Below are 14178 nucleotides of genomic sequence, written 5' to 3' on the forward strand. Positions count from 1 at the left end.
GCCCAGCACCAAACAGGATAAATTACGACTATCAATGAATACTGAGGGGACTGGATGACCAGAGAGATGACTTCTTTTTTCACCTCTAGGGTTGCCTCTCAAATTCAACCTGGATCATTAGTGAAAAAAAAACTGCTATAATCTGACAAGTTCAGTGGCCTGTATAAAATCAGATGGTAGTCCCAGTTCAGGTTTTAGTGGAGAGGCGTCCATGTCACCATAACTGGCACCATTAGTGGCAGTCTCCGGATTGGATTGAATATGCATGGAAAAGGACCTACTCCCACCTCCAGAGTTAACTTCTAGAACAGAGATAATACACAAGGGCAGGGTAGTCTGATGCCTGTGTTGCTGTTCCCCATGCTGGCACACATCCAGTGAATTATCAGGATGACATTCATCTCCACTTCTCTCAATCCGGTATTTTCACAAACACGAACTTCACTTAGAACATTTGTGACTTTCCATTCACGTAAAAATATTAAGTGTTAAACATCGAACATTCACTTCAGAACATTTTTTTTTTTAAAAGGACACAAACTTAAATCCAGCTCAATGTCTCTCTCCCTTCTCCACTTACTTGCCTTAAAACATTTAATATTGAACAATTCATTGTTACAGAAGCTATTCCATTATAAGAAGCACTTTCTCCTTTTGTAATTAAGAGGGTCAGAAAGTTTAATTAATTCAGCACTGAAGACTGGCAGAACATTCCTTATTGTTTTCTAGTGTACTTTATAAAGCATTAGAAAATAAATCATTTTGGTAGGGTGGAATCATTCTTTTTGTCAGGATGTGTTAGACAGGAAATATGGTCAGACATTTGTGTTTGTTTCATAGACTGCAAAGTTGCTAAATGTACATTGCAGACCTCTCAGATGGGTCCGGAGTGGAAATCAACACTTAGCTCTGTCCCCTCCACTGACATATTTTCAGTTGATTTAGGCTCTGCCTACAAAGGGCAACAACATTGTTTAATACCTATGTGTAAACACAGTTTAATTACAATTGTTACCAACCTGTGCTATAACCAAGTTTAGCTGGGCAGTGTGGAAGGAGTCAAAATGGTATTTTACCGTAGGTCTCTCCCCCATTTAAAACACATTTATTAACCCATATACACTGGCTGGCTAAATCATGTCATAACCTGAGATGGCCACAAGTATATAGTGATGTATTTTCAGAAATAAAATTTGCAAAAAAAACTCTGTGGAGAGATAAAACCGTTTATTCATTATTTTAAAACAAATGTTTTGCAGTAATAAAATGGCATTAAAAGAAGCTTTAACTTTATTGTTTAAACTGGAAACTTTTATAGATTAAAAACATGATGCACTTGTGTTTTTTTTCTTGGGACTTTTGATAATGTGCATTCCCTGTAATGATTATAGAGGCATAGTAGCCTTACTATAGTTAAGGCTAAAGCTTCTCCCTCATTATAAATCCAGTTTTCATTTTCATTTAACAAAATGAAAGATCTTCCCAAAAACTCACATGCTGCACCTCATCCTACGGTAGAGTTTTCTTAGAAAGTTTGGTAAAAATCAGAGAACTGCAAACAAAGTATAATATTAAGGTTTTTTTGGTATCAGCTGGACTCCAATGAAACCCTCTCAACCTTAATTCTTCTTTAGAAAACTTTTTTGATTATGACTATGAGATGACTCTCAGACCACTACAAATTTCTCCCTTATAAGGAATCCAGAAGTTGCTTGGACTCTGTACTATTTCCAACTGTACTTTTATTGTGAGGAATCACTGTGAAGCATTAGCTAAGTGATCCCCAGACAATCTGCTTGACAAGGAATTCTTTTTTTAAAAAAAATGTTCACTTATAACTCAGATTAGAGTGCTAGCAAAAACTCAGCAGAAGCTCAAAGACACCTGGAGTTCCCTTTAAAGACCAAAGTTCATTCCTGCCTCTCTCGCCTTTCCCTGCAGTGCAATAAATAAAAATAATAATTAATTATTATTATTAAATACTGTATTTACATTGCATTAGCACTTAGATGCCTCAGCCAGGTTGGTGCCTCATTGTGTTAGACACTGCACAAACATATAGTAAGTGACAGTCCCTACCTCAAAGAGCTTATAATCATGTAAATGTAAGCTTCAAAATGATTTATAAATAGGGCTCTGTGTCTGTCACGGAAGTCATGGATTCCATGACTTTCCGCGAATTCCGTGACTCCTGCAGCAGCCAGTGTGGCTGACCACAGGAGCACCCAAGCAGATGACCCTGGGGGCCAGCTGCTCAGGTGGTCCCAGAGACAGCCACACCGGCTGCTGCTGGAGTGGCTTGAGTGGCCCTGCAGTGAGCCGCACCAGTGCTGCTGGAGCGGCCCTGGGGCCAGCAGCACCATTTGCCACTCAGTCAGCCCGCGGGAGCTGGCCCCAGGGACCGCCTGAGCAGCCACCTGTGTGGCTGGCCCCAGGGACTGCCTGAGCAGTGGTCCCAGGGGCAGCTGGAACAGTGGCAGGTAGGCAGCCCCGGGGGCGGTTGGAGCAGTTGCTGCTTGGTGGCCCCCAGCAGCTGGTGCCGCTGGCCCCCCAGCAGCAGTCCCCTAACTTCCAGAGCAGCACTTCCACCCTCCACCCCCTCCCTGATCCCCAGCTAAGATTTCGTTAGGGGTATATAGTACAAGTCATGGACAGGTCACAGGCGGTGAATTTTTGTTTATTGCCAGTGACCTGTCCATGACTTACTAAAAATACCCATGACTAAACTGTAGCCTTATCTATAAACACAGCAAGGAGCGTCACTAGTGTCCAGTTTTGGAGAGGAGGGGGAAAAAGGCAGAAGACCTCCAGTCTGAAATGTATCTGCTGCTGTCACAGAGGAAGTATGTTATCTAATGATTTATTTTAAGTTTATTAGATAGAGGGAACCTTCCGCTGGTCTGCTATAAGTGAGTTTTTTAAGCCAGTACTTTCTTCCCCACCCCCTGAGTAACAGGCAGTGTGAATTCCAGACTAGCTTTTTGATCTCCCCTGGAATAAGCCATAGAAATGCTCCTGTTCAACAACTTGATTTATAGTACGACAGCCAGTCTCCTTTATAACCGAATTCACTCGGCAATGCAACTGGCAATAAAGTGCCACCTTCCTTACACTTCTCAGCAGAGAGGTCATGGATTCAGTCAGTATGGAGACTGAAAAGGGATGGTCTCTCTAGACCAAAACTGAAGCACATTGGGGAGTGATTGGTGTAGGGGAGCCCAGGCCTCTGTTCTGTGGATAAACAGGGCTTCGTTCTCCAGTGCTGCCAGTCTGTTTTAATATGCTTTACATTCATTTAAAAAGGGGGGGGGGGCAAGAGGTCAGATACACTGAAGAAGAACAGAAGCTGCTCTCTCTCTCTCTCTCTCCCTGAGTATAGATATGGCTTGGACACAGTCAATCTAACCCCATTCAACCCTACATAAGATGGCAAGAAGGCCTGCAGGGACAAGTAAGGACAAAATATTTCTTAGAAATTTCAGTTGCTTCTGGATATTATAGGTGGAGCTGGTAGCACAATCTATAGTTAACGGTGCCTGACGCTTTCCAGTATAAGACCCTGTTTTCGGTTGCTTATAACTTTGCCAAACTGACATTTTCTATGCAAGGTGTCTGTCTCAGACTGATTTTATTTTATTTTATTTTTGTTGCCAAGTTTCAGCTAAAACAGCTGTTTCTGAAAACAAGATTCAGGAATAATACATTGTTTGGTCATGTTAAAAAAAATCACAGCTGCTTTGTTGAGAAGCTCTAGAACCTTTGAAAAATGTCTGTAGAGACTTGTTAGAGTTTGGCAGCTAAATTCTTTGCCATGCTAGGCATGCTCCAGCCCACGGCTGCAGGGGCAGAGAGGACTTTCTCTAGAACTGCCGCTTCTTGCTGCCAGGGGCTTCTGTAGTGCCAGGGAACAGAACTGGGAGTAGGGAAATGGTCTTTCCTGTGCCCTGCATGCCCTTAGTGCACAGGCAGCATGGAGGAGGAGGCAGCCAAATGCAAATGCAGAGGGGAAAGAGGAAGAACAGAGGCAATAGACTGGGTCAAGGATCCTGGGGTAAGAAGCCAGGGAATGGCTGCTGGGAGCTGAAAGCACAGAGTCAGAGAGGGCACAAGAAGCCAGGAATGGGTGGAGGAGCTTGGGACTGGCTGGGCAAGGAGACTGGGACAAGAAGCTTGCAGAGGAAGAGTGGGATGGTAACTCAGCTTACTGGGATTTACTCGAGGAGCCCTAAAGGAGAGACTGGGACTGGCTGGAAAAGGAGACTGGAACTGACATGAGTGGCCTCAGGGGGATGAAGCTTAGGTCTGGGGAACAGGAGCCAGGGGCAGGGGTGGGGGGGAGGAGTTAGGGTATGGGATGAGGAGTTGTTGCGGGAGAGACAGCACAGGGTAATTAAAGACAGTATCATAATGCATATGCACAAGGTGCCAAATTAAAGTTGCAAAGGCAGCCCTTAATTCTGGGATTTCCTAACTTGCGCGTGCTTGGACTCTGCAACCATAATGTTCTTTTAATGTAGATTTTGGTGTGTAATTTTGAATAGGTTGCCTAATTTAAAAGATTAATAATTCACAGAAGTATCCTACTACTACCTTCCCCTTTGCCCTCTCCACTTGGTTGGCCTGCACTGATCTGGGGCATCCGCCTGCCTTCTGCAGAACTTTCTTCTTAGCTTACATAATCAATCTGTACCACTGTCACTGCTCTCACTCTCCTGCTCCTATTGTCACCTCTGGAGCTGTTCTCTTAAAAGTTTAAGAACAAGCTTTCCAAATCAAAACCCAACCTCCTTGACACTTTCTGGAACAACACCAAGCTTATGTATCTGCTCGGACACAACATTTCAGTACGCTTTGCTTTTAATTGGGAAAAACCCTACCATTTTATTCAACACTTTTGAGAGCAGGCCATTGACCTATTCAGGGGCCTTATCATAGCAAGAAATGACACTTGGTTGTTTTTCCAAAGCTTAAAGTCATGCTCATTGATTTACCTGCGACTCCTTGTCATGTTTGCTGGGATCCTTTTCATAGCTTTCTGCATAGATTCTGAGGGTAGCTCGTACACTGCTAGAAGCACTAAGTCTGAAGATGAGCCTCGAGGCATCTGAGAAAATAATTCGCAGTCCCTGCAAAAAGAAAGAAGAATATATGGGTGGCCGTAATGACTTTGCAAAATTATAATCCAAAATCGAGAGCGAGGAAGGATTATCTCTGTTCAGATCTTGGCTCCTCCTGTGTTACTTTAGGCAATTCACTTAATCACACTGAGCCTCAGTGCCCCATCTGTAAAATGTGGATAATAATACTTCCTTTCTCCCACCCTTCATATTATCTGTTTAGACCATAAGCTCTACAGGGCACGGGCTTTCTCACTAATGAATGTACCGTGCTGAGCACAATGGAAGCTTGATGTCTACGGAAGCGTCCAGTTGCTACAGTAAGAATAACATCAGCAGTTGTAATAATAAAATTATACAATTTAACTGCTAGCTTTCTGCTGCTGCTGCTGCTTTGTTGAAGCTGTGTTTCTCTTATGTGCCAACATTACACTGATATCCCAATGGGATGTCATGTAGTAACACTACAGGTGATATGTCAGGCAGAAGCAAAATGCATATGAGAAAGCTAGGGAACCATGGAACCAAAGGAGTCAGCAGAGTACACAACAAATAACATATTTTCATATCCCTCAGGGAATGTACATGAAGATGTGGTTATGAGTGTCTCAGGGCATGTCTACAAGGGGACACTCAGGACACTTAAGTCTCTTAAACTAAAGGTGTGAATGTAAAGTACATTAATTAAAGTTCATCAAACCTTTTTGTGGATGCTCACATTCTGATTAGTTCACTTTAGCTGCAAATGTTATCCCTCTCTGCTTTCTCAGTACTGTCGCTAATTTGTATAATACAGATCTCATTCTGATTCAACAGGAATCTCAAATTCAAGGTTAAGGGTGTGATATACACTAAAAATGGCAACATATTCCTCAGTTTCATCCTGATAGTTGGGTTTGGTGCGATAAATGGAAAAGATTGGGATTGCCTCATTCCATTAGTTCTCATGGAGATTTCAGTGACTCCCTTGTGCAACAAATCATTCTTGCTTTGAAGTAAAGACGGGAAGGGAATGCGGATGCCAGAGCTCTTACTGTGGAAAACTATCAGTAAGCGCATTGAAGGAGTAAAAATTGATGTCTTTATGCAAAAATTACATGAGTGTAACAGAGTGTGCTGAGTCAGTCAGGAGTGAACTCAGCACCCTGTCACTCAAAGGCCCACCAATATAGGTTAATTGGGACCTAACTGGAAGATCAATTAACTAGGTAGAGCTACAGCTGAGGGGCTAATTTGAGGGGGGAGGCAACCCCAGCAGCTAGGAGCATTAAAAATGAGAGGAAGGAAGTGCTGAGCAGAGAGCTGAGAGCCTGAAGGAAGGCAGAGGCAGGCAGGCCTAGGTGCTGCTAGTTCTGTTCCTTTCCCCAGAAGCAAGTGGGGGAACTCGCTGGTGGACTGTAAACATATGCAAATAGCCCTACAGGCGGTATCTGGTTGGAACAACACAATAAAACATGGTGGTGGTGAAGGAGACCTGAAGCAGGGTAGTCTGTGATTAAGACCTGAAAGGACTCACCGGGGAGAGCATTTGAAACAGGTACATCTGTATGGTGGAAAAAGAATTGGGAAAAACGAAGCACACGGCAAACGTTGCATTTCGACAAAGATATTAGAGACAATGATTGGCAAATAGGAGATCAAGTCATGCCTTTGTCATCTGCTGTTCCAGTCCAGAACTTACGTCACAAGTGGTTAACCTGGCAAAATGCTGTAAATAGTAAAATGACGGCCAATAATGATAAAGGAGCTCTTGCACCATTTATAAGAAAATATGCTATTGACCATGGTGCATCAATTGCGCAGGACATCATCCTCAAACCCAATCCATGGGATGAAGTGTGTTCGTTGTTTGTATCAGGGGTTGAAAAGAAAGTTGAGGATAAAAAGTCAAAAGAACAAGGCCAGAAAACCACACCATAACACACTACAGTATCTAAGATAATATCTGATCACTCAGAAGACGTCGTGATACTGAGGGAATTAGTGTCCGAGAGCTTGTCTACATTACAGCACTGTAGCTACACCACTGTAGTGCTTAGCAAACACACTATCTACGCTGACAGGAGCACTTCTCCCATTGGCATAGTTACTCCACCTCCCCAAGAGATGGTAGCTGTCAACAGGAGAAGCCCTCCTGTTGATATAGCACTGTGTACACCAGGAATTAGGTCGGTGTAACTGTGTTGCTCAGGCAATTTTCCACACCCCTGAGCAATGCAGTTATACCAGCGTAAGTTGGTGGTGTGGACCAAGCCTGAGTCAATTACTATTTTCACATCAAATGGAAATACAGGAAATGTGCAAGTCCTCCTTTGCAAGCACTCTTCCCTCCAAAAGAAAATGCCTCTCACAGCTATCAATTCTGTGGCAGCCTATTTTTAAACTATTTCCAGCTACTGCACCTCCATGTTTTAAGCAATGACCCCTTCTCTCAGCTATACATGCCAAGACTTTGTGAAGTTAAACATTAAAGTAGCTGTATTTAAAAACAAATCTTTAATTTAACTACTTGGGGCATTCAGTTCAGGGTACTGTATTCTAGTAAACAAAACCCTGAGGGTTTAATCACACATCATTCACATGATACTGAACATTGTATAATTAGATTGTAAGCTTTTGGGGCAGGGACTGTCTTTCTGTTCTGTATTTGTACAGCACCTAGCCCAATGAGGTCTTGGTCCGTGACTATGGAAATACAAATAAAATGATGATGATGACGACGACAAAAATTTGACCAATCTACAGTGGGTGCCAAGTTGCTGTCTTCGTCATGTAACTCAATTTTCCACAAGCCCTCTGGGTCCATCACCAGACTGTTTAGCCTCTGCATTGGTGGGAGTGATTGTTCAGATTAACCTGAGGAAAGGCAAGACCAGGATGTGGATATGAACTAGGCAAATTATTTTCCCCTCCGGAATAAACCTTGCCCATGTCAGACTCCGGCCAAGAATAGCTGCAGATGGTTCCGATTTTTATTTTTGAGTCAGGGTGGTTTTCTTTTCGGATACTCACCCAGAAGTGTTTTTCTTATTATTATTCTGGTTGTGCACCATTGTGCTCTTTGAGTGTGATACTCACACAGAGACTCCCTCCCTTCTCACGACCATTTTAACTGATGTAATTCCATTGAAGTATTCCAGATTTACAGCAGCATGAGGAGACTCAGGCTGAAAATCTGGCTGAAAAAACCCCCAAAACAAAAACAGGATTTCCCCCCATTTTCTGCTGCTTATTGTGCAGGCTCAAAGAAAGGGCAGATACTGATGTGGCCCCAAAAGATAACCTTGCAGAGGTAGGAATAAGAGTGCAGGAGACAGTGGTGTGCTCCAGCCATGGCGGAAGCTGTCTGGCCAGCATAGGCTCTCTTAGGCCATGTCTACAGTGCGTTGCAAGCACTGGTGGATCACAGGGGCTGTTTCACCGACATCAGTGTGGGATGGTTGGGAAAGGTGCATGACGCGTGCATCTTTAGGAACACAGGTCTGTTCAGAAAGCTGCAAGCAGGAACTTTCTTTCCAGACTGCAAAATAACCATTGGTGATGTTGGAATGCCAATCGTGATCCTGGGAGACTCAGCCTACCCCTTTCTCCCATGGCTCATGAAGCCGTACACCCGCAGCCTGGACAGCAGTAAGGACTGATTCAACCATAGGTTGAGCAAGTGCAGAATGGTGGTGGGTTATGCCTTTGAACATTTAAGGCTGCTGTTTGCTGACTAGGTTAGACCTTAGTGAAAGCAATATCCCCATTGTTGTTGCTGCTCCAGCCATGGTGAGAAAGGCTATGAGGCATGGGTGAGAGATCTTGCGCTGCAGCTTTTGTGAAGACATCCTTGGGATTACAGGTTGGAACTTGAGAAAAGCCCCCCTTTCCCCTAGCAACCTGGATAGTGCTTGAGGACAGCACCAGTGTAAAGCCCCCCAAATAGTTTGTTTTTTACAAAAGCGGGACCGGGTTGTGGAGAAAAGGAGCCAAACAGGAAGCTACCACCCTCACCCATTTTTCTCAATGCTGCTTGCAATACACGGTGATCCCTTCCAACCACAATGCGTCCGGGAAAGCGTGGTTGTGTGACCCAGATTTCACCAAACGGGGGAGGGTTACTTGCTGAATTGTTTGCAGCTTAAGGGCTAGCACTGAAAACGCCCCCCATTTCCCCTAGGTGACCCTATGCAATATCACTCTCCTGAGAGTAACAGAGGCCTTAGTCAGAACTTGCAGATCCGACCATTTGGAGGAGCTGGAGGAAAGAGAAAATACAAGAATTTAGGACAAAAAGGCCCTGAAAACAGTACTGTTTACTCAGGGGAAAAGGATGGCTAGGTCCCCTCTCTGCCAAGTCACTGTGTTTTATTCCCCCCCTGCCCCAATCCTGTTGCTCTCCATGGCATTGTGTGCAGGGCAAGCTCCTTTTTTCATCTGTCTGAGGGGGAGTAAGTCATTCAGAATTCAGAGAAGAGAAATGGTATTTGACTCTTCCACTTCCACCAAGACTTGCTTGAGAAGCCAGTGATCTTAACAAAGCAGAGCTCCAACAAGCTAAAATATTAATGGAACTTTTTTGTTTGTTCAGGTATGTGCTGAAGCATTTCTAGCACCATATAAAGAATTGTTTGGTTGATACTAGCCATTAACTCGAGAAAATATGTAATAGGAATAAATCCCACCTCAGTAAAGGGTTGGATTAGATGACTTAATAGGTATTTTCCATCTCAAACTTCTGTGATTCTATTAATAATCCTTTTAGTTACTAGTACAAACATTGATGTCCAGTTTTTCAAATTTCTGGGCAACGTTTATTCACCTAGTATTTTCAGTACGCACAACCTATGTGACAGAACACCACAAATAGGTAATGTTAAGAAAAAAGGTTTAAAATGGGCTTTTCCAATAGCATGGGAACTTCAGGCAAACGGAGGAGAGAGTAGCACATTAGCCATTTGTTTTCTCTCTCCAGAATTTGTTTAGCTAAGACAATTGTAGAGTTCTGGTATGAAACCCTGGCCCCAGTAAAGTCAATGGGAGTTTTGACCAGGATTTCACCCCAGGTGTCCACAAAAATTATTTACGTCCCATTCGTGTGAGCTGCTGAATGCTTCTTGGTGGGTGCTGATTCCCTTCAATTACATTACCATGAGGAGGAAGACAGATTAAAGCAGGGGTCTCAAACACGTGGTCCGCAGGCCGCATGCAGCCTGCAGAGTTATTTCCTGCGGTCCGCCATAGCTCCCCTCACCTCCCGCCCCCCGTGCGCCGCATCCCTGCTCCTCCGCCTACCTCCCAAACAGCTGTTTGGCGGCACTTAGGACTTTCCAGGATGGAGGGGGGAGGAGCGGGGACGTGGCACGCTCAGGGGAGGAGGTGGAGAAGAAGCAGGGCTGGGGATTTGGGGAAGGGGTGGGAAGAGGTGGGGCAGGGGCTGAGCCTCATGGAAGGGGCAGAGTGGGGGTGGGGGCAGGGCCAGAGGCAGGGTTTTTGTATCTTGTGGGGAGGGATAGCTCAGTGGTTTGAGCATTGGCCTGCTAAACCCAGGGTTGTGAGTTCAATCCTTGAGGGGGCCATTTGGGATCTGGGGAAAAATTGGGGATTGGTCCTGCTTTCAGCAGGGGGTTGGACTAGATGACCTCCTGAGGTCCCTTCCAACCCTGATAGTCTATGATTCTATGATCTTTGTATGAAAAGGTATCAGTGATGCAGCCCTCGGCCAATGTACTTGTCCTCATGTGGCCCTTGTGGTGATTTGAGTTTGAGATCCCTGGATTAAAGGGATCCTTGCACAACTGGGCCTGTATTTTGGAAGAATGTCAGATATGGAACAGGTAGCTCAAGGTATATAACATTATTGTCATTTAAACTTTCCAGGCTCCAAAAACCCAAAAGTATTGTCACAAATATTTGCAGAAAGTGAATAAACGGGGCCATCAGCAGCATCCAAGGTCATGTATAGGTTTAATTCCAAGGAATGTTTGCAAGTACCATTTTGCAGTATTCAACCTACTCTACTGACCGCCAGAATGACATGGCTCGTAAGACTGCTTAAATACACTCCCCGCACACTGTATCTTGTGTAGCAGCAACAGCACTGAGGAATGACTGTTTCATTTGACACAGGAGGCTCTGAAAGCTCATTTACTCATTAAATCATGGTCTTTGGAAGAAAGCGTATGTATGCTTTCCAAAACACACACTCACAATCTGATACAAACTGCTCCCCCAACAACAGAGCCGCCTGGTAATGTAATACGACCAGCATTTCTAGTACTTGGAATTCTCTCTCTCTCACTCACAGACACGCATCTCCCTGTATTTACTTCCTATACTATTTTGCAGCTATTTTCTTCCTCATTTTGTATTATCTGGTGACAGATGCTCGACCACACAGACTCTCACAAATGGGGGAATAACAGCTGATACATGTCTAGAAGGCTTAGAATTCCTGCAGCACAGCTGAGAATACTCCAAACAGGGGCACTACAAAGACACACCAGGGTCTACTCCTTAAAACAACAGGGTTACATGCCAGGAAGAAATAATTTAATAAGGTAACAACAACCTTTAGATACTGACTTTCAACATCAAACTAGAGATGACCCGCCAAACTGTATGATTCCCATACAATATCTAAACACTTCAGAGTTTATGTGGTTTGCATCTAGGCTTTGGGCTCATTATTTATAGAGTGTCCAACTGTGAAATCTTGATTCCAACCTTGCCCCTGAAAAGTTCAGGGTGGTTCTAGAACCAGCAAGGCTTTCACTCAGCAAGCTCACAGAAAAGAATAAAAGAGCCATTCAGTTTTGATACATCCCCTTTATTTTCTAGAATCTCGCCCCATTGCATCTGGCACGCCATGAATTAAAATATTTAATAACAAATAATTGTTACTAAGTGAAACGTGAACAAGCATGAATTTTAAAATGTTGAAGACTGCAGTGCCACCCTCTGTAAAAACGAACACTGAGTTTCCTTTTTCTTATAAGATACAAAGTCTAAAAGAGACTGGAGTTTTGTTTTTTGATGGATCCGAACTTTAATTAGGAGAAAATATTAGTAGGGGGAGAGGAAACTGATGGAATAATGTACAATATAAGTACTATGTGGCATGATGTTATTCTCCTACCTAACATGGGCGCACTGGCAGATATATTGTTGTAAATCCAACTGTCTATTAATTATTAATGATATATTATTTCTCTGATCCTGTACAAAACAAAATGAAAACATTCCCTTTGAATGTAGAATTTATAGTCTAAAAGAAAAAAAGGATAAACTGGGAGACCCATAAGAGGAAGTAAATCCTCTCTTATAACTGAAAGTTATTATTGTCATCAATGAGAATAGTATCATCTTGTGAGAAATCAGATGGGTTGATAACTTCCGGGAGGAAGTAGCTAGAAGACTGGATATAGTTTTCACACTGAACATCTTCGGACATTTATTTTAGGCATCCTAAATATGCTAGTGAATGTATATGAGCTGCATGGAAACTCTGCCACAAGACCAAATTTTTCATGGCTAAAAAGCTAATAAAATATGAAAAAAAATCAACTTTGTAGACAGTATAGCATGTTGGTTTCAATGATCTAGCAGATGGGAATCCTTCCTAATTAAGGAGATGTTTAAAAGCACTGGGATGGACTTTCTAAGCAGTGCACGACTAAGGACCAGTCAGCCTGTAATGCTCGCAGAAGTAATGAAGGTGCAAGGACAGCTTGGTGCTACGCTGTGCTAGAAGAGCTGATTTAAAAAATATATCAGAAAACAACCCTGCCTCTGTCACATCAGCTCCAAAAGCCAGTGGGGCCAGCTGTCTGCTGGCATACTGAATCGTCCGCATGACTTCCTGCAGTGCCTCTGAGTTCCTTGAAGGTATCCCATCCAATGCGATGCATACACCAGCAGAGAATTTGATCCACTGGTTTTGGAGCTGATGTGACAGAGGTAGGCCTTGCTGTGTAAATGGAATTACAACTGACTTCACAGAGATGGTCACTCTTGTATTACATTCCAATCAAATTAACCATTAATTTATTAGTGTTTGTAAAGCATTCTTTAATTCTCATGTAGAATTAAACTGCTACATATGTGCTAACTATTATTTGCTGTTTTTCTTGTCATTCTTACAACTAAAGTAGAACACAAGCAAGATTCAGGCATGCAAACCTATGGATATGTTTCAGTTTAACATTTTGAAGCACTACTTAGAGGTACAATATGTATGGAGGTACACTAGCAAAGCATGTGGCCCAGTAACAATAACGTACATATACAGCCACACACACACACGTCAGACCCATATAAAATGGCTCTGGTTTTACTTCCAAGTATTATGCCCTAATGTGGTTTTATTTGCTCCTCAACTGACACTTAAATGTCCCAAATGCACAGCAGACTGCACTGAATATTTTGACAGGAAAAGCCTTATCTCCAAGGCAGCACTGAAATCTCATTCTGAGGAAAGAAGAATTTTGGCCTTATCTGTGGGCATGTGAATGAAAGAACTTTTTCCAACTTTTCCAATGTCTGCTTCCTCACTACACATTCAAAAACAAAAAACTCAAACTACATGGATAACCTCTTCCATTCAGAAACAAAGACAGGAGTAGGAAAATATCCAGTGTCAGTTCACAGATCTCTAATTAAAAGGATCAAGAGTTTTCATCGACGGGTTACGATACATTGGACCTTTCGTCAACATGGATAATTTGGCTTTTGTCAAATGGTGCCTCTGTGTTTCTCAGTAACGATTCAATACCAGAGCACAACTGGTAATGAGGTCTTATTCCAAGACTGTAGAGTAGGATTTGCAAGGGCCTGCACAGGTCAAGATGATTCACAAACCACAATAATTAGGACAATCTGGAGTTTGGTTTAGCATGTACCTGGACTATATTTGCAATACCCCATTGAGGACATTTTCTGTAAGATTCTATGCAAAATCCTTGGAGGTTGATTATTTTTCACAGAAGGGTTGTGGGGTCTGATCACACCCTGTAAAAAAAACCCTAACATGCTGTATCAGGAGATTGAAAGTACAAGGCTGGCACGAGTTGCAAAAGTT

The 14178-nt window shown here is 43.1% G+C and overlaps 1 protein-coding gene across 2 annotated transcripts in view; it reads right to left on the reverse strand.

Moving 5' to 3' along the window:
* Positions 1 to 14178, reverse strand: part of PGM5 (phosphoglucomutase 5) — a 112462-nt gene that overhangs the window by 13065 nt on the left and 85219 nt on the right. For both annotated transcript variants that reach the window (XM_043547222.1, XM_037901864.2), the window contains exon 10: positions 4992 to 5126. In XM_043547222.1, coding sequence (XP_043403157.1) covers positions 4992 to 5126 — 135 coding nt within the window. The remainder of the gene's footprint in view (positions 1 to 4991; positions 5127 to 14178) is intronic.

This window comes from Chelonia mydas, chromosome 5 (genome assembly GCF_015237465.2).
Source record: "Chelonia mydas isolate rCheMyd1 chromosome 5, rCheMyd1.pri.v2, whole genome shotgun sequence".
Classification (NCBI taxonomy): domain Eukaryota; kingdom Metazoa; phylum Chordata; order Testudines; family Cheloniidae; genus Chelonia; species Chelonia mydas.